The sequence below is a fragment of the Nicotiana sylvestris genome, chromosome 3, assembly GCF_000393655.2.
Source record: "Nicotiana sylvestris chromosome 3, ASM39365v2, whole genome shotgun sequence".
Lineage (NCBI taxonomy): Eukaryota > Viridiplantae > Streptophyta > Magnoliopsida > Solanales > Solanaceae > Nicotiana > Nicotiana sylvestris.
This window is the reverse complement of record NC_091059.1, coordinates 45,195,872-45,217,639: the sequence shown is the minus strand read 5'-3', so window position 1 is coordinate 45,217,639 and position 21,768 is coordinate 45,195,872. Positions and strand designations below refer to the sequence as shown.

Here is a 21,768-nt window from a genome sequence, read left to right as displayed (position 1 = left end):
CCAATATGTGTGTTAACAACTTATCCTCTCTAAAATGTTTTGCATAAGCCCGAGTTATCAAGCCGATTGGCCAAATGGGCAGTCGAACTTGGCGGATACGATATCGAGTATCAACACCGAATGGCCATCAAGTCTCAAATCTTAGCTGACTTCATGGTCGATTTTACACCGACCCTCGTACCCGAGTGGAGAAAGAACTTCTGCAAAGATCGGGTACATCATCGGGGGTATGGACCCTTTTCATGGATGGTGCCTCAAATGTGAAAGTGTCCGGGATTGACATCGTTTTGAAGCCGCCTACAAGTAACACTATTGGACAATCAATTAAAACTTCTAGGTTGCCTAATAATGAGGCTGAGTATGAGGCCATGATTGCAGGTCTCGAGCTAGCTAAAAGCTTGGGGGCCGAAGTCGTTGAAGCCAAGAGCGATTCTCTGCTGGTGGTGAACCAAGTGAACAAAAGCTTCGAAGTTCGAGAGGATAGGATGGAAAGATATTTGGACAAGCTACATGTAACCTTGCACCGCTTCAAGGAGTGGACTCTAGATCATGTACCTCGAGAACAAAATATTAAGGTCGATGCACTCGCTAACTTTGGGTCATCAGTTGAAGAAGATGATGTTATCCCGGGGACTATCGTCTAATTATCGAGATTTGTGGTCGAAGAGGGTCATGCCGAGATAAATTCTACAAGTTTGACTTGGGATTGGAGGAATAAGTATATCGAATATTGGAAAAATAGAAAGCTCCCATTGGATCATAAAAAGTCAAGGACTTTACGAACCATGGCGGCTAGGTTCACATTGGATGACGATGGAACATTATACATGAGGACGTTCGACGGACCATTGGCAGTATGTTTAGGGCCGGAGGACACCGATTATGTTTTACGAGAAATCCACGAAGGCACTTGTGGGAATCACTCCGGTGCCGAGTCTTTGATTCACAAGATTATTAGAGCAGGGTATTACTTGGATAGCATGGAAAAAGACACTAAGGAGTTTGTTAGAAAAAATGATAAATCTCAAAGGTTTGCACGATAATTCATCAGCCCGGAGAGCAACTTCACTCAGTCATGTCCCCGTGGCCTTTCATGAAATGGGGAATGGATATCGTCGGTCCTCTACCAACGGCCCCAGGTAAAGCTAAATTCATTTTGTTTATGACTGACTGCTTTTCTAAATGGATGGAAGCACAGGCCTTCGAGAAGGTCGGAGAAAAATAAGTTATTGACTTCATCTGAGACCACATCGTGTGTCGATTCGGGATACCTGCTAAAATTGTATGCGACAACGGTAAACAATTCATCGGCAACAAGGTAATGGAGTTCCTCGAAGCACACAAAATAAAAAGGATTTTATCAACGCCATATCATCCGAGCGGAAACGAGCAGGCTGAATCGACAAACAAGACTATCAGTCAAAAGTTGAAGAAAGGATGAACTCAGGAAAGATGAAGAAACTATGAGGTTTTGAAAAAGATTTGAGAAGTAAAGATTGTAAGAGTTGTGAACTTGACCTGTTTATAGCGGTCGCTTTAACGGTTTGGGGAACTATGCTGACGTGACCTTTCAATCACTTCAGTCGCTGACGTCACGAGATTGACATCATGATCGAGGCATCAGAGGATCGAGGATCAAATTGTTTCTTATCATCTTACTCTAAGAAACGTGGGGACTATTTGTATATGGTCGAAATCAGGTATGCCCGAGTTCATGATGGATCGAGTTCATTCCCGTTGGACCTAGATCGAGCTCGATGACAGAGTACAAGGCTCGAGGATCGAAGTATGCGATGAGAACCGAAGCCGAGTATGACCAACCCCGATATGATGTCGTTACGGGTTTGTAACAGAAAGAGCAAAATTCCCATCACATCCCCAAGATCATGGCGTAAATTCCGGAATAGATTTGTACGAGTTAGTACAAATTTGTACTAGGTGGTTAGACAACTGTCCCAATAAGATTCCTTATTGTAAATAGAAATGTACCTTATTTAGGATTCTCCTACTATATAAATGGGACCCCAATCATTTGTAATCATCATTAATCATTAGCAAAAGAATATACTCTATTACTTCCTTGCTCATTACTCATCAGAATTGTCTTTTAACTTTATTGTCTTTGCTTTACTATTCTTGGGAACCTACCTCAAGGCCATCACAGCTCGAGGTTAAGATTGGCTTAAGCATTGGTTTGATTCAACTTATTTCCATAACTTGTACGCTTGATTTCTTGGTTATTAATTAGTATTGAATTAAATCATGTATCTTTAAAATCATAAACAAATTTAATTGTTACTCGTATTTTCGAGGTAAACAATTACATTTCAAGATTACTACCTTATTAGATTAAAAAAAAATTTACCACCTTTTATTATTTTAAGTAGCCGAGAAAATTTTATTCCTACGCTTAGGGAATTGTCAAGGAGACTTGTTGGGTACCTTGTCGGTGGTACTCAACCCAATTGGGCTTGCCTAGTTCATGTGGCAGGTCTACAACTGCGAGTGACAAGGCATGTGGCTAGAGTTAGGCACTAGTAGATCTAGTTGGTGAGCTCGGTTGATTCTTTCTGACGGTAGCTACAATTTTTTCATGTTAGACATTTTCATTATTCCCCAAGTGCCCCGCAAGCTTTGTATTCAGATTTTTGATTTGAGAGGCTCGTGATTTGTTGCTGTGTTTAGTCATTTTGAAGTTATTGCTTTAATCAGACTTTAACTAAACTTTTCAAGCAATATTATATGAATACTTTCTTTGTTTTATTGACAAGTTACATTTAATGGTATCTTTCGGCCAGCTAGAACATGATTCATTCAACATGAGTAAGATAGGTTAGGTGCTAATCACGTCTCACCCCAATTCGAAGGCATGGCATATAACACTTATATTTAAATTTAAATTTTGTTTACCCGTAAAACGTTACAGTTGAATTTGTAATGTGGTTTATAAACAAATGAATCGATTTGATCCAAAAAAAAAAAAAAATAAGACCGAAGTTAAAATTTAGCGATTGAAATCAAAGAAGATAACAAGCCTGATTCCGAACTCAAATTTTCCGAGAACAAAAGTGAAAATAAAAATAAAGCAACAATGAAGCTGTTAAAGTGAGAGCTCAATAGTAGAGTGTGAGAGCAAAATGGTAAAGTATAGCCTTTGCGTGTGGAATCTTCTGTGTCCTTACGGTGGTGTTTAACCCCACTATTTCTAGTTTTACCTAGGGAAATAAGGTCCTAGGATCAAGCCCCTGTATAAAGGAGAATAAAAGTGTCATTGATGAATATGTAATGGCAAGCCTTGAATGCAAGTATTTTCTGTAACGGCTACTCATTTAACGCTAGTAAATATTTCCTCATTGAATGTTGTCCGATGACAAATCTTTGAACTTCTACCGCTAACTAAGATCCCTTCAGAATCCAGTTGCTACCGGTCACACACATCGCATTCGGCACTAATCATTTCCCGACTCGTCCTTTGTTTATTTTCGGTTTCACGTGTCATCTTACCATTTGACCACGTGTTATCAACCAATTTTAACCCATTCAAATTTCAAATTTGCACATCTCTTTTTCTTCAGTAGAATATTTTTCTTTCGTAGTTACTCGATTTCTTCTCACGCTTTTGGTAGATATACTATTCCTCGATTGAGACAAGAATCTTTAATATCTTTCTTGATTCCATCATATTTTTTGACACTAATGCTGTCGGGCCCGGGCCTAAATGGGCCAAACGGGCCGGGCTTTGGCGGTCCCGGGCCTCACGGTCCCGGGCTTCGTGGGTTCAACGGGTGGAACCAGCCCATGACGGGCCTAAGCTCATATGATCATGGGCTAAATGGGCCGGGCTCGTGGGCCTAACGGGCTTTTTTATTTCCGGATTTTTTTTTAATTTTTTTTGTTTAAGGCAATTTCTTGTAAACCATATCATGACTATATAAAAAATATATATGTAATATATACGTAGAAATCTAATTATTAAAGTGCTTGACGAAAAAGTAAAATAACAAAACAATAGTAAAACAAAATTGTCATGTTATGTATATATTGTATGTTATGTATATATATTCCCTTATATATTTTCTTGTAGTATATATTGTATGTTATGTATATATATTACCTTATATATTTTCTTGTAGTATATATTGTATGTTATGTATATATATTACCTTATATATTTTCTTGTAGTATATATTGTATGTTATGTATATATATTCCCTTATATATTTTCTAATAGTATATATTGTATGTTATGTATATATATATATATTACCTTATATATTTTCTTGTAGTATATATTGTATGTTATGTATATATATTCCCTTATATATTTTCTTGTAGTATATATTGTATGTTATGTATATATATTCCCTTATATATTTTCTTGTAGTATATATTGTATGTTATGTATATATATTATACCTTATAAATAATTGCAAGTTAAAGACAAAAAAATATTGCAAAAAGATATTCAAGGGCATGTCTTATAATTTTTGTTACCAAAAATGGCATATCTTTTTTAGTCTTCCTCCCCCAATGGAATGAGCACAACAAGGTACTAATACCACCATTAAAAGGGAAAAAACTAAAAGAAGATATGCCAAAGTACAAGTTACACCATAATCTACATTGTATCTCTAACAAATTTCATAAATCCTTCAAGGTTCGGAGGAGGTTGCGTTGGTGGTGGTGGAAAAGAAGCTTGTTCATCACCACTTCCGGGCGAAGCAGCATCCTCCGCAAGTTCCGCAATCATTTCTTCATAAGCTTCATCTATCACCGGTTGTGATTCCGCAATTCTAAAGTTTCTTCTTTCCGAGCGGATCCAATCTCTGAACAGTACAGATTTTTCCAAGCTCTCCCTCGTTGACGCTATATGATCACCTATTTGAAGTCTTGCTTGACTGAAAGCGCTCTCTGATGCGACAGTTGAAGCTTGAATAGATAAAATATCCCGAGCCATCCTTGCAAGAACCGCAAAATGTTTTTCCCTTGCCTTCCACCATTCCAAAAGATCAAAAGTGTCATCTGGATTCTCCTTTTCAAGTCCCTGCGACAAATAAACTTGAAGCTCATTTAGATGTGAAGTTTCATCATAATTATCACCTTGAGAACCCCTGAACTCCATCCAAGATTTAAGTGTTTTTAAGCCCGCAGCTCTTTTAGACGATTGTGAACTAGACGAAGTAGGGGTTGGAACATTTGGCCTAGCATGCTCTAAGACAAGTTGATAATCATTATAAATTGTTTGAGCATTGATTTTAATTGAGGCTTTTGCTTCTGCAAGTGTAGCAAATTCCTCATTTGAAAGATCTAAAGCCTTATAAATATTTGAGTACCAAAAATGAGGACCTCCTAATTTCATTGTAGGATTTAACATTGCAGCAACACCATAAATAGGAGGGATAGGGAAAAAATATTTTTTAAACTTTTCTTTCATTTCATTTATAGCAAGTTGATAAATTTTCCCACCCTCCGAAAGTTCAACAAACAAATCACATAGTGCTGCAATATAAAATAAACAGTTTGAAATAGTAGGATAATATTGCCCAGAAAATGCATTTGTAGCAATTTGAAAATGTTCTAAAAAATCTATAAGAATTTTAACATTCGTCCAATCTTGAGTAGTAAGCATTTCATCATCATCCTCACCACCTACCCGAGCATTAAACGTTGCATTAATTGGGTTTCTATATTCATATGCAACTACTAAACTTTCGTACATACGATTCCATCTAGTCGGGCAAGCTTTAAGAACCTTTCTTTCTCTAAGGCCATATTCATCATATTTTTTAAAATATTCTCTTAGTCTACTTCTACGGTTTGAATAAAAAAGCCAATTAAGAGCCATTCTAACCTTTTCAATTTCTAAATTTAAAATTCGCATACCATCACCGACAATTAAATGATAAATATGACAAATACATCTAACATGGAATATATTCCTAAATGCAGGATTTAGTGTTGTTGTAAGTATGCCTATAGCACTAGTGTTACTAGAAGCATTATCCATAGAAATTGACATTATTTTATCTCTAAAGCAAAAATATCTACAAATATTTGCAACAGTGTTAGCTATAAACTTACCTGTGTGACATGAATTAATTATTCTATACGCAATAATGCATTTTTGCATTGTCCACTCCTCATCTATCCAATGACTTGTAACAGTTAGATAATCACAATCATTACCACTTCTACCAATATCAGTAGTAATAGAAATCCGATTAGTTATATGAGTAAATAAATACCGCAAATATTGTTCATATTCATGTTTATATTTATAAATATCGCTCTTAACTGTTGCGCGAGGCCAACCTTTATAAGTAGGATTAAAAACTCTTCTAATATAATGCACCCAATTAGGATTAGAAGGAAAAGAATAGGGTAAGCACATAACGGTAACCATCTTTGCTAATTCTTCACGATCTCTATTTGGATCATAATATGAAATACCTCCGGTCACAGTGTTAATTCGTGGTTGAACTAGATTTGAACTTGTACTAGGGCTATCCGCAAAATCTACACGCGTCCCCTCTAGTTGCGCTTTCATTTTTAAATATCTAACTTTATCTTTAGGGTGTGTTTTTATGTGCCTAGTCAAACTACCCGTGTCGCTACGGTCTCCAGTATATTTATGCGCTAGTAATTTCCCACATGTTTTACATTTAGCCTTATTTTGTTCTCTTACTTGAGTAAAAAAATTCCAAACTAATGATGTTTCTAGGCGTTTAGGAGGTTGTCTATTAAAACTAGAGGTTTCTACAGGTGGGTCGAGCGGTACATTCGTTGAGTTATTAAAAGGACTAGTAGGTGTATCATCTAAATTCGGTTGGGTTTCATCTTCATCCTCATTTTCCTCATCATTTTCAAAGATAGTTTGATTAGGATATAGAGCATTCATAGTTTCATCATCTAAATTTTGACCTGGTGCAACATTATGGCAAAATTGATTATCGGAAAATTGAAAACAGGGGTTATCACTATCAAGAATAATAGGAGCAGCAGGACGTCTACCAGGTCTGGGTCGGGGAGTCGGGGGAAGGGTAGTAGGTTGGCCACTACTTTCACCAGTTTTAGCTTTACCCTTACTACCAAAAATATTTTTCAAAGAAAATGTCATATTAATTATAATTATACTAAATAAAACTAACAAAACTATAATATTAAAACTTAAGAGTTGGAACGCGTTTACCGAATTGCCGAACAACTTCTTGAAAATTGAAAATCGTTGAAGACTTGAATACTTCAATTCACCAACTTCACAATTTTTCGCGAAATTTCAACAATAAAATAAACAATTATAGTAGAGAGAGATTGAGAGAGATTGATGAATTGGTGAGTAAAAATGAAAGAATGAGGGAGTATTTATAGTTGAGAATTGGGAAAAAGTGTAATTATATAAAGTTTGTGGTTAAAATAAAGTTTGGGGGCCAAATGACTATTTTTAAAAGTTCCAAACGGTCAAAATTGCAGCCCAACGACTACTTTTTTAATTTTTGACCGTTGCTATTTTTTTTTTTTAAAAGTAGCCGTTAGGCCCGGTAAGACCGGCTCAGGCCCGCCAGCCGGTCCCGGGCTTAGCGGTCCCGGGCTCGTGGGCTATTTTATTATATCCGACCCGCCCCGAGCTTTTTGCACCATTAAGGACCGGCCCGCCAGGCCCGTTTAGCTCGTTAGGACCGCGGGCCCGGTCCGGTCCCAGCCCGGCCCACCATACAGCACTATTTGACACAAGCTAAATGTAATTTGCTTAAAATCCTCATATCTCATCAAATTAATATGAGGTTTAACTAAGTAAATTTGTTATCATCAAAATTAATGGTTGAAACATTACGGCTAACATGGGCTCCCTCACAAAAAGCTAAAGGAAAAATCCACGAGAAATAAGAAGAAGATAATCTTGGTCGTTGCCCATGGGAATGGGACCGAACGAGCACTAATATTGGTCCTTTATTCTTTCTGGTTGTGGTGCATGGCACGATTTACGATTTAATCTGGTCCTGTCACAGTGCCTTTGCATTGAAGAACTGACATTTGACTTTTCCAAAAATTATATGGTCAAATGATTTCTGCAATAACGGAAATGCCGTAAGCAGAATCCAGACGGCCCACGGATATCTAATAGTACACCTTTTTTCTCTTTGATTTGTAGCCACTTGAGAGTTTTCTGAATTCTAAAAGGCTTTGATAGCAGAATTTAAAATCAACAGATGTAAAATTTTACTTATTTCTTGATTAAAGATGGCAAAATATCATTGTACTCAAGAGCTTTTGTTAAGAGAATTAAACTTGAACCTAACTCAACTATAATGCTAGTTCAAAGGTAATTGTCCAAAATCATATATTGAGATAACAATCTATTTTCTCAATTATTGTGGAACACTCTAACACTGCCGCATTATCAAGTCTGAACGTCGATCTCCTTGTACATTACTTGATTTGTCAAGAAGAGAAAGCAAGGATAAGTCTGTATTTGGTCAAAATCTGACCATCACGACCAGATTGCCCACGACCCCTTTTTAGCAATCGGGTAGTGGAAGTCAATCAGGTTCACTTTATGTCTCCTCCAAGATATCCGACACATCGAAAAGAGCAATGCCTAGAATCACGACCAGAACGCACCACCGACCCAAGCGCACCAAGTCACGACGGGGATCAAGAGGTTTCGATTATATATATATATATATAGCCCAGGAAGGCTTTTAGGGGGGCATCTCCATCTTTCTGATAAGAAAAATAAGAACAAAAGCTCCATTCTTGTATCCTAAGAGGAAAAGCAATTGTAATCCTCCTTCCTCATCCATCGATGAAGAAGGCAGTATCGAATCTTAATAAGATTGTTGATAGTTCATTCGTCCCATATGTAATTATTACTACTAATCTTTCGATCTGGAATCAATTAAGTTTGACTAAGATTTACCCATTCATCTTTGATTGATTTGTTCAAAAGGGTTTTAATATCTTTTGAGTCAAACAATTTGGCGCCGTCTGTGGGGATTTTCTAGTGAAAACTTCTAGTTTTTCCCAGATCAAAGCTGAGAAACACGATCATTCATCGAAAAAGGCACGGAAGGAGAACCAAACGGATTCATGAAGATTGGAGTTCCTAGCCCCATCGGCCGTGAACATCCTAAACAAGGCAAACTGCGCTACAATCCAGCTCCCCCCATCGAACCACCAAATGGAAGCGAAGAACATCTCACCCTCACCTAACAGACTTCGTCAAAACAGGTACATAAGATCCACATGGGCGAACGTACGTAGGGATATCTGGATTGAAGAACAGAAAACTATTTCGGTGCATCCAAAACCCTCCCGGCCGGCAGTATCTCCAAGCTGAACGGCCGAAGTCGGACGGGAAACAATAACACACACACAACGCGAGCCTGCACAAAATGTTGACACATCGCGTCCACCAGCGTTGAACCATCTGATGCAAGCAATACCAACCAACTAGGACTTCCGCAAAAGATACCCGACTCTACAGGAACTATGAACTACAACGGGCTGTTATTTCGATAAGTTCGAAATAACACCCTTTAAGGCCAAGGGCCTTCGCCATCAAAAGAGAAAAAGAAAAGGTTCGACCTCGCTCGAACTACGATGGAATGTTATTTCGATAAGTTCGAACTAACACCCTTTAAGGCCAAGGGCCTTCGCCATCAAAAGAGAAAAAGAAAGGTTCGACCCCGCTCGGACTACGACGGGTTGTTATTTCGATAAGTTCGAAATAACACCCTTTAAGGCGAAGGGGATTCGCCATCAAAGAGAAAAAGAAAGGTTCGACCTCGCTCGAACTACGACGGGCTGTTATTTCGATAAGTTTGAAATAACACCTTTTAAGGCCAAGGGCCTTCGCCATCAAAAGATCAGAAAAAGAAAGGTTCGACCTCGCTCGAACTACGACGGGCTGTTATTTCGATAAGTTCGAAATAACACCTTTTAAGGCCAAGAGCCTTCGCCATCAAAGAGGAAAAGAGAGGTTCGACCTCGCTCGAAATACGACGGGCTGTAATTTTGATAAGTTTGAAATAACACTCTTTAAGGACAAGGGCCTTCGCCATCAAAAGAGAAAAAGAAAGGTTCGACCTCACTCGAACTATGACGGGCTGTTATTTCGATAAGTTCGAAATAACACCCTTTAAGGCCAATGACCTTCGCCATCAAAGAGAAAAGAAAAGTTCAACCTCGCTCGAACTATGACGGGCTGTTATTTTGATAAGTTCGAAATAACACCCTTTAAGTTCAAGGGCCTTCGCCATCAAAGAGAAAAAGAAAGCTTCGACCTCGCTCGAACTACAACGGGTTGTTATTTCGATAAGTTCGAAATAACACCCTTTAAGGCCAAGGGCCTACGCCATCAAAGAGAAAAGAAAGGTTCGACCTCGCTCGAACTACGACGGGCTCTTATTTCGATAAGTTCGAAATAACACCCTTTAATGACCAGGGCCTTCGCCATCAAAAGAGAAAAAGAAAGGTCGACATCAATCGAACTACGACGGTCTGTTATTTCAATAAGTTCGAAATAACACCTTTTAAGGCCAAGGGCCTTCACAATCAAAGAGAAAATAAAGGTTCGACCTCGCTCGAACTACGACGGGTTGTTATTTCAATAAGTTCAAAATAACCCCCTATAAGGCCAAGGGCCTTTGCCATTAAAAGAGAAAAAAGAAAGGTTCGACCTCGCTCGAACTACGACGGGCTATTATTTCGATAAGTTCGAAATAACACCCTTTAAGACCAAGGGCCTTTTCCATCAAAAGAGAAAAAGAAAGGTTCGACCTCGCTCGAACTACGACGGGTTGTTATTTCAATAAGTCCGAAATAACACCCATTAAGTCCAAGGGCCTTCGCCATCAAAGAGAAAAACAAAGGTTCGACCTCGCTCGAACTACGACGGGCTGTTATTTTGATAAATTCGAAATAACACCCTTTAAGGCCAAGGGCCTTCGCCATCAAAGAGAAAAGAAAGGTTCGACCTCGCTAGAACTACGACGGGCTGTTATTTCGATAAGTCCTAAATAATACCCTTAAAGGCCAAGGTCCTTCACCATCAAAGAGAAAAAGAAAGGTTCGACCTTGCTCGAACTACGACGGGCTTTTATTTCGATAAGTTCGAAATAACACCCTTTAAGGCCAAGGGCCTTCGCCATCAAAAGAGAAAAAGAAAGGTTCGACCTCGCTCGAACTACGACGGGCCATAATTTCGATAAGTTTGAAATAACACCCTTTAAGGTCAAGGGCCTTCGCCAACAAAGAGAAAAAGAAAGCTTCGACCTCGCTTGAACTACGACGGGCTATTATTTCGATAAGTTCGAAATAACACCCTTTAAAGCAAGGGCCTTCGCCATCAAAGAGAAAAGAAAGCTTCGACCTCGCTCGAACTACGACGGGCTCTTATTTCGATAAGTTCGAAATAACACCCTTTAATGACCAGGGCCTTCGCCATCAAAAGAGAAAAAGAAAGGTCGACATCAATCGAACTACGACGGTCTGTTATTTCAATAAGTTCGAAATAACACCTTTTAAGGCCAAGGGCCTTCACAATCAAAGAGAAAATAAAGGTTCGACCTCTCTCGAACTACGACGGGTTGTTATTTCAATAAGTTCAAAATAACCCCCTATAAGGCCAAGGGCCTTTGCCATTAAAAGAGAAAAAAGAAAGGTTCGACCTCGCTCGAACTACGACGGGCTATTATTTCGATAAGTTCGAAATAACACCCTTTAAGACCAAGGGCCTTTTCCATCAAAAGAGAAAAAGAAAGGTTCGACCTCGCTCGAACTACGACGGGTTGTTATTTCAATAAGTCCGAAATAACACCCATTAAGTCCAAGGGCCTTCGCCATCAAAGAGAAAAACAAAGGTTCGACCTCGCTCGAACTACGACGGGCTGTTATTTTGATAAATTCGAAATAACACCCTTTAAGGCCAAGGGCCTTCGCCATCAAAGAGAAAAGAAAGGTTCGACCTCGCTAGAACTACGACGGGCTGTTATTTCGATAAGTCCTAAATAATACCCTTAAAGGCCAAGGTCCTTCACCATCAAAGAGAAAAAGAAAGGTTCGACCTTGCTCGAACTACGACGGGCTTTTATTTCGATAAGTTCGAAATAACACCCTTTAAGGCCAAGGGCCTTCGCCATCAAAAGAGAAAAAGAAAGGTTCGACCTCGCTCGAACTACGACGGGTCATAATTTCGATAAGTTTGAAATAACACCCTTTAAGGTCAAGGGCCTTCGCCAACAAAGAGAAAAAGAAAGCTTCGACCTCGCTTGAACTACGACGGGCTATTATTTCGATAAGTTCGAAATAACACCCTTTAAAGCAAGGGCCTTCGCCATCAAAGAGAAAAGAAAGCTTCGACCTTGCCCAATTTACGACGGGTTGTTATTTCGATAAATTTGAAATAACACTCTTTAAGGCCAAGGGCCTTCGCCAAAAGAGAAAAAGAAAGATTCGACCTCGCTCGAACTACGACGGGCTGTTATTTCGATAACTTCGAAATAACACCCTTTATGGCCAAGGGCCTTCGCCATCAAAGAGAAAAGAAAGGTTCGACCTCGCTCGAACTACGACGAGGTGTTATTTCAATAAGTTCGAAACAACACCCTTTAAGGCCAAGGGCCTTCGCCATCAAAAGAGAAAAAGAAAGGTTCGACCTCGCTCGAACTATGACGAGCTGTTATTTCGATAAGTTCGAAATAACACTCTTTAAGGCCAAGGGCCTTCGCCATCAAAGAGAAAAAGAAAGGTTCGACCTCGTTCGAATTACGACGGCCTGTTATTTTGATAAATTTGAAATAACACCCTTTAAAGCCAAGGGCCTTCGCCATCAAAGAGAAAAGAAAGGTTCAACCTCGCTCGAACTACGATGGGCTGTTATTTCGATAAGTCTGAAATAACACCCTTAAAGGCCAAGGGCCTACACCATCAAAGTGAAAAGAAAGGTTCGACCTCGCTCGAACTACGATGGGTTGTTATTTCGATAAGTCTGAAATAACACCCTTTAAGGCTAAGGTCCTTCGCCATCAAAGAGAAAAAGAAAGGTTCGACCTCGCTCGAACTACGACGGGCTGTTATTTCGATAAGTTCGAAATAACACCCTTTAAGGCCAAGGGCATTCACCATCAAAAGAGAAAACGAAAGGATCGACCTCGCTCGAACTACGACGGGCTGTTATTTCGATAAGTTCGAAATAACACCCTTTAAGGTCAAGGGCCTTCGCCAACAAAGAGAAAAAGAAAGCTTCGACCTCGCTCGAACTATGACGGGCTGTTATTTTGATAAGTTCAAAATAACACCCTTTAAGGCCAAGGGCCTTCGCCATCAAAGAGAAAAGAAAGCTTCGACCTCGCTCGAACTACGACGGGCTATTATCTCAATAAATTCAAAATAACGCCCTTTAAGGCCAAGGGCCTTCCCCATCAAAAGAGAAAAAGAAAGGTTCAACCTCGCTCGAACTACGACGGGCTGTTATTTCGATAGGTTTGGAATAACACCCTTTAATGCCAAGGGCCTTCTCCATCAAAAGAGAAAAATAAAGGTTCGACCTCGCTCGAACTATGACGGGTTGTTATTTATATAAGTCCGAAATAACACCCTTTAAGGCCAAGGGCCTTCGCCACCAAAGAGAAAAAGAAAGGTTCGACCTCCCTCGAACTACGACGGGCTGTTATTTCGATAAGTTCGAAATAACACCCTTTAAGTTCAAGGACCTTTGCCATCAAAAAAAAGGGAGAGGTTCGACCTCGCTCGAACCATGACGGGCTGTAATTTCGTTAAATTCGAAATAACACCCTTTAAGGTCAATTACCTTCACCTAACAAGGAAAGAGTTCGACAACCACCGAAGGGAAAGAAAAACCGGGACTCGTCGGGCGAGCCCCTGCCTTGCACCAAGGCCACGAATAGTTGGAATAAAAATTGAAGTACAAGGAAAATAGCGAAGAAGGAAACTTTTATTTATGCAATGTCATAGTACGGGCTACCGCTGCTTACATATGGCCCAGACCAACCAATATAAAAAAAGAAAGAAAAGAAAGAAAAGACAGAACGAACGGACGCCAATCGACAAACGGAATAAAAATAAAAACAAGGGACAACATTCTTCATTCGGCGTCATCACCGCCGTCATCATCACCACTGTCATCATCATCCCTACGAGGTTCATCATCATCACCACCCGCACTCTCATTAGTTTCGGGTGTTGCCGCATCGTTTCCACAGTTGATGCGAGCCTTGCGAGCTTTCGCTCGTGCTTCTTTGTAAGTAGCCTCAGCCACGATACATGCTTCCCACAAATCCCTGTATATGTCCCGCTGAGCTTCGGCATAAACCCAGAGCTCATGCACTTGGCAGGGAATGGCAGCGGGAGACGATTCAGCCTGAGCCTTTAGTCGCTCGTTCTCCGCCTCCAGGGCCGCTACTCGATCTCCCAGAACCGAAGCCTCCTGATCAATCTTACTGATCTGCTCCTCGAACCTCGCCTCCATAAGAGTAGTTGTTGCCCTCTCCGATTCTTGTTCAGATTGGAGTACGCGAATAGTATCCTCCAGGGCCACCGCCCTCGCCAAAGCCTCAGACCATGCTCTCTCAATGTTTTCCAAACCAGTAACCTTGCTCTCCGCACCCTCCCTGACAACGACGAATGGTGCATAAGAGGCTGAACAAAAAACGAAATAAGAAAAGAAGAAAGACAGTAGACGAGGATGTCATCTCATCTGTAAGGGGCCTACGTCCAAACCTCTCGTGAAAAGTCGACCAGGTGTGAACTCCCACTGTATGGGGAAGAATGGCCTCCACCCATTCACGAATCCCTTCGACAGGCGGCGGGGGCAATCTCTCAACTGCAGAAAAATAGAGGAGTTTAATATCCGAGGAAGCTGGTCAAACATTCCATTAATTAAAGATGCAAACTTACGGGCAAAGTTCCATCTCTCGGGGAATCCCGTCGGGTCCGCCACAATATGCTCAGTCCGCACATAATTTTTTTCATAGAAACGATGATTAGTTCTGTCGTCCATCTTAACCACCAGACCTTTCGATCCCCGAGGACGCTCGTGAATCATCGTACCTCGAATTAGTTTTGAAGCAAAAATGCTCAGCGTATGGCCCAAAGTGACCTCACGACTAGCAAGTTCCGCATACTTGAGCAGCATAAGAAACAACTTGTACAAGTAAGGCGAAAGCTGAGCAGGGCACACCTCGTAGTAACGACAGAAATCTACCACCAACATGGGAAAGGGAAGTGTGTACCCGATAATGAAGGGGTAGACGTAGAACACACAATATCCGGGGTGGTCGAAGTGAACTCTGTCATCCCCCTACGCCGGCCATATCTCGACGAAATTGGGGATTCCCCACCGTTCCCTCAAATCTACAATTCCCCTTTCTCTCACAACGGAAGCGACGTGTTCCGGCTCCACTCCACTACCGAAGCTGAAGTCAGTCGCGTCCCTCCGGGGTGAGGCAAAATCTCATCTACCGAGGGAATCTCCTCATCCTCCACCGCATCCACTTCTCCGGTGACCTGAACAGAACTCTCTGGTATCGGATCGGCAGCAGGGAGATCATCACGAGAAGAACCACTGGCCATTTTTTAGCAGAAAACTCTCCAGAGAAAAGTAACACAAAGAAAGAACAAAAGGTTTCAGTGAGCAGGAAGGAAAGCAAGACATCGAGATATATCTGAAAAAGCGATATCTGAAGAACTCTATCAAACGGATGATGAAGCGAATCAATCAAATGACAAAGTTTCCCAATTTATAAGAGACATAAATTCTCTGAGCACGAAACCCAAAAGTCGCCATTTGAATCTGATGGGGCACGAAATGTTTCAGTTCCCCAGGAACATGTGTCGTAATGGTGGCATACACGAACTAACGCTTCATTTGCCAAACCGGCGTTTCGATTCCGAAACTATCGCAACGGTCCACGAGTGCCGAAAGAACACCTCTACCCCACCAAAAAATCCACAAAACGCGACTATGGAACGGAAAGTTGGGGGTCAAATTCCTCTCGACTACACTGCAAACATGATCCGCCCGTCGAGCCCGACAAAGGACGACCTTGATAGATGGAGGGACTAATTGTATTGGTCAAAATCTGACCACCACGACCAGATTGCCCACAACCCCTTTTTAGCAATCGGGTAGTGGAAGTCAATAGGGTCCACTTCATGTATCCTCCAAGATATTCGACACATCGAAAAGAGCAATGCCTAGAGTCACGACCAGAACGCACCACCGACCCAAGCGCACCAAGTCACGACGGGGATCAAGAGGTTTCAACTCTCTCTCTCTCTCTCTCTATATATATATATATATATATATATAGAGAGAGAGAGAGAGAGAGAGCCCAAGAAGGCTTTTAGGGGGGCATCTCCATCTTTCTGACAAAGAAAAATAAGAACAAAAGTTCCATTCTTGTATCCTAAGAGGTAAAGCAATTGTAATCCTCCTTCCTCATCCATCGATGAAGAAGGAAGTATCGAATCTTAATAAGATTGTTGATAGTTCATTCGTCCCATATGTAATTATTACTACTAAATTTTTCGATCTGGAATCAATTAAGTTTGACTAAGATTTACTCCTTCATCTTTGATTGATTTGTTCAAAAATGTTTTAATATCTTTTGAGTCAAGTAGAGTCTACCTGTATAAATCAAGTTATGGAAAGGACTTTTGACCTACTTTTGACCTAATTCAACGCTAAAAATTATTTATGAGATTATCAATATCAAATAATGAGATACAAGTCCATTTCATTAACCAATGTGACGTAAGACTATTTTGTATCTGACGCACGGCTAACAAGTTGGAATTTTCAACTCCTCCATGCCGATGAATAATGGAGTAGCAACCTATCTTCTTTGGCACTTTGCAGCTTTTTTGGTTTCACCTCAATCTTATCCAGCCACTAACCTTTCTTTTTCTTTTTCCTTTTTTGCCCTTTTCCAATTCATATAATTTGGTGCTATTGACTAGAGGTGTTCATGAAAATTTGGAAAATTCAATCAAAACAAATCAACCGATTAAAAATCGATATTTTTTTGGGTTTGGTTTGGATTTTGTTTTGAATGTTATAACTGATCAAATTTTGTTTGATTTTGCTTTTAATGAAAAATAATCGAAGAAAACCGAATTAAACCGACTAAAGTAAATATTTAAAACTTATTATTGTACCAATATATAAGTATATTTTTATATAAAATTTTATGGTACATGTAATTATTTGAAATTTTAATCTAATTCTTTGCTATTACAATAATCTAGTTTTTTACTTTTACATTCTAGTTTGATTTGTAGTTTTCTTTTGCTAAATACAAGAACCTATTTCATGCTAAAAATAATCTATTTTTACTTGAATCCTTAAATTATTCATCATTATTTGATTCAATTATCATCAATATATCTTAGTAAATGATAGATTGGTTTGATACTATTACGTTGATTATTTAGTCGCCGGAATATGTGTTTGATAATGTTTGTCTCATATTTAAGAAAAAATCAATAAATAACCGAAAAAACCAAAAAAACAATAAAATCGTCATAAAGCGAATAGATAAAAACAGATTTAGTTGGTTTAGTTTGATTCCAATATTTAAAAAATTAATTTACTTGGTTTAGTTTATTTTTAGGAAGAAATCGATCCAAACCGAACCATGAACATCGAATTGGCTAAAGTTGAAGTTTGAGTTTTTCAATTATTCGAGAATAAGCATAGTAATATAATGCATAGTAGTTCCAACTTTTCATAGTTGGAAAAAAGCTAAAAACTTTCTCTCTAATACTATCATGAATCCGCAACCCTATGAATCCCAAAACACAATACACCCAAACCCCCAGATATTATGCATGAAACACCAACACAAAATGAATTAATGAACAAATCTTCTTTCAAGGAAATGTTAATTACCTCTGACCCAATGATTTTTCCCCAAACCTAGGACAGTCCGACATGGATCTGACAAAAACTTCCCCAGAAGATGAAGCGTCCAAGCACTCCTTAATATCTAGTGCACGAGGCATCAAACAAATCCCTCTAACTGAAGAAGACATGCAGCGTATTTATGAGCCATGGAAATACTCTATCATAATTAAATTGGCGGGGAAACGCATATTACGCCTATCTAAAAAAGAAGATCCAGGAACTTTGGCATCCAACAAAGGTTTTTTCACTAATAGACCTAGGAGAAGACTACTACATCATCAAATTCAAAAAAAGGTAAAATACGGAGAAAGCCATCCATCAAGGTCCATGGTTCATTAATGGCCACTTCTTTCTATATCAAAATGGAAACCAAACTTTGTGGCCATAAAAGAAAAATTAATCACCTCAGCAGTATGGATTAGGCTTCCTCATTTGCCAACAGAATTTTATGATAGTAAAATTCTAGAAAAAATTGGGAATGCTATTGGTCGTTTTCTAAAAATTGACGTTTGTACATCAACTACTCTGAGGGGTCGTTATGCAAGAATTTGTGTGGAAATCCCACTAGAAATCCCAGTTCAACCATTCCTTTATGTTGGTCATCATAAATAATACATTCACTAAGAAGGAGAAAACTTTCTCTGTAAAAAATGCGGCAGGCTTGGACACACACTAAGACATTGTAGCTATGTGCAAAAATCTATAGATAGCAAAAATCCAACAAAGGACCAAACTACTACAACAATGGAGAATTTAGAGGAAGAATGGAAAACTGTCTCCTTCAATAAAGGAAGAAAGAAAGGGAAAACTTCCCATCAAAACCTCAATAATCCAACCAAAAACACCAAAGGCCCGGGTATCTCTGTTAATCTCTTCAATGCTAATACAGGTACATTCTTGGATACTCAAATGTTATAGTACAAACCTACAGAATCCAATAATTATCAACAACAAATTAGTGCTAAGAACCCGACCACCATGGTTAAAGATCAAACCACCCTACCTATTAAAAACCACTTCTCTATCCTGGAAAATGAGCCGGTTGCAATGGAAACCACTAATGATTTAATTAACAACAAATTAAAAAGCATTAATAAAAATGCATGTGAACACTTGTCCTCTCAAAACAAAGACATAGTTGTAGACATGTGATTTTTGACCCTCCCCAAGATTTTTTATATATTAGCGTAAAATATTTAATTTAGGCATAATATAGATATTTTAAGTAATTTTTGACTCTTTTACTCTATTTTATTACAAGAAAACAAAATTTACAAAAATAGATTCATTAATGTTTTATAGTCATTTTTAATCTTAAAAAAAAATATACAACAATAATATCGTATTTTTATTTTAATATGATATTTGAAAATACCAAAAATAGATTTGTTTAATGGTTAGTTTTATTTTAAATAATTATTTGAATAGTAGTAATAATTAATAAATGGGCCCGTATTTTTAATCTCGTTCGCAGCGAAAGAATAGAACTTGGGCTCGAGCAACCCATTTTTAGGCTTAATTTTGGACCTAGCTCACAATTGCCAAGCTCATAATTCCTAGGACCATACCCCTAAACCTAAAAACCCTACCAAAAAACCAACAATATAAAAAGAAGAAAAAGAGAAAAGAAAAACGGGAACAAAAGACGCTGAAAAGGACGAAAACAAAAACGAAAAGCTGCGCAGGACCCCCCCCCCCCCCGACGTTGCTTCTCCAGATGACCCATTGCCATTGTTCTTCTTCTGCAATAGAGAACCAAAACAAAGCACCCCCTCTCCCCGCTGCCTTTTCTCCAACAGCAAAACCAACAAACACGAGCCGCTGCTGCTTCTCCATCAAGCGACCCCATCGTTGCCTGAAACTCGCCGGCAAAACGAGCTCCACCAGCTCGTCGGAGTAACGAGTTCCGAACGCGACGAGTAGAACCAAGCGACCTCACACCAGTAGCTTCCAACGAGCCCCCCTTTTTGAACCTGGAACGATCATCTTCTTCATGAAGATTGAAGAAGTTAGCTCTTCATCTGTCTAACACCAAAAACGACCCCCCTTGTATTCCATCTCCTTCACAACCCCAGTTCTAGTCGCAACACCAACCAAAAACACTTCCCTGACCAAGAAAGCCCTCCAACGTCGTAACTTCCAATCTACAACACACACGCACATAGTTGCAACGGGAGGGCAGCATCAGCGAAAGCAGTAGGGGTGAAAGGGAGGCGACGAGTGGCGTTCGAAAAGTCGATGAAATAGTAGTCTCGATATAGGTTCGTCCAAGCTGTCCGTCTGCGAATCCGAGGTGTCGATGCAAGGTCCGTTGGATCCTTCTCTGTTTTTGTACGTGTTGACTTTGATCATCAATAAAATTTATTCGACAATTGGATTTTCCGATGTTGAGACTCGAAGCAAATTTGAAAAAAAAAATTCAGTTTCTAAGATTGATTTTGAAACTGCGTAGCCTCGTTTCGCTGCTGGAATTTTGTTGGTTTGAGTCAATTTTGGAACTTGCTTGTGAGATCTGCTCGGAGCCAGTCGTTGAAGTCTCGAGGTCGTTTCATCGAGGGCCGGTCACGGTTTGATTTTCGTACAAATTTCCATCGGAGCTTGCCGTTGCACTTTCATTTGGCTACAGTGAAAAGTCCGTTTTGATTCATCTCATTTACATGACTTTAAAGTCTCATGTGTTTTGGCTGAAATTTCTCTTTGGTTTAATAATCATACTTTCTTGTTGCTGTTTATAAAATAAAATCTGACATGGATTAATTTGCTACATATATTTGTTTAAATTGAAGCTCAAAACCTTTGAAATCAAAAAAGGGCAAATGTAATTGAGCAAGATATATATACATGATATTAGTTGTTGTTTCCAATTGACTTTGTATGGTATTGAAGTTTAGTCATAAGTTTCTTTCCCTCTGTTTCGTTTCATTGGATGGTTATTTGGCATTTTGGTTCCTTCTGTTTTGATTGATGTTTGTCTTAATAGGTGTTTGTGAGCACCTAATTTTTGATAATATTTTTTTTATCACTTCTTCTATGTAAATATTTTAGGGGTTTTAACCTATAATTTTTAGCTTTGTTACACTTTTTATTATAGGGTAAAAATACAAAATTTAAAAGGTGAATTATTACTATTACTATTACTATTATTTTATTTTTATTTTTATTTTAAAATAATAAAAAAAATTACGAAAAAATATTAATTTTTTTAAATTTTCGGGAGTGATTTAAAAAATAAGAAAAAGGGAAGTATTGAATAAAAAAAATAAAAGTAAAAGTAGGGGGAATTCTCTTTTAAAAAGTAAAAGAAAGTAGAAAATTAAAAAAATAAAAGTAAAGTTTTGTGGAATTTTTAAAAAATAAAAAGTAAAAGTAAGTTGGAATTAAAAAATAAATATAAAGGTATCTGAAAATTAAAAAAATTTAAAGTAAAAGAAATTAGCATTTTTAAAAGAAAAGCAAAAGAAAGTGGATTGTTTTTTAAGAAAAGTTAAATAAAGTGTAATTCTCTTTTAAAAAGTAAAAAAGGTGAGATTTTAAATAAGATAAAAGTAATTAAAATTGAAATTTAAAAAATAAAATAAATAAAGGTGGGATTTCTTTTTATAAAAAAATAAAAGCAATTTGTAAGTGGGATTTCTTTTAATTAAAAAATAATAAAATATTTTTTAAAAACAAAATCTGAAAAATCTCGAAAATTTTGCTATAAATAGGAAAGAAAAAAAAAAGAAGAGAGGAGAAGAAAAACAAGAGGGGGCGGAGAGAGCGGTATACACTCGATATACACTCTGGATACACTGGATACACTGGATATACAGGGGCAGAATTCATTTTGGAGAGTGTAAAAA

The 21,768-nt window shown here is 38.6% G+C and overlaps 1 protein-coding gene across 1 annotated transcript; it reads left to right on the top strand.

Annotated features, from left to right (window-relative positions):
* Positions 1 to 242: 242 nt before the first annotated feature.
* Positions 243 to 644, top strand: LOC138887292 (uncharacterized). The gene has a single exon (XM_070169022.1). It carries the CDS (start codon positions 243 to 245, stop codon positions 642 to 644), a length of 402 nt encoding a protein of 133 aa, XP_070025123.1.
* Positions 645 to 21,768: the final 21,124 nt, after the last annotated feature.

Coding starts and splice junctions, on each gene's coding strand:
- LOC138887292 (XM_070169022.1), top strand. CDS start 243: ATGGATGGTGCCTCAAATGTGAAAGTGTCCGGGATTGACATCGTTTTG.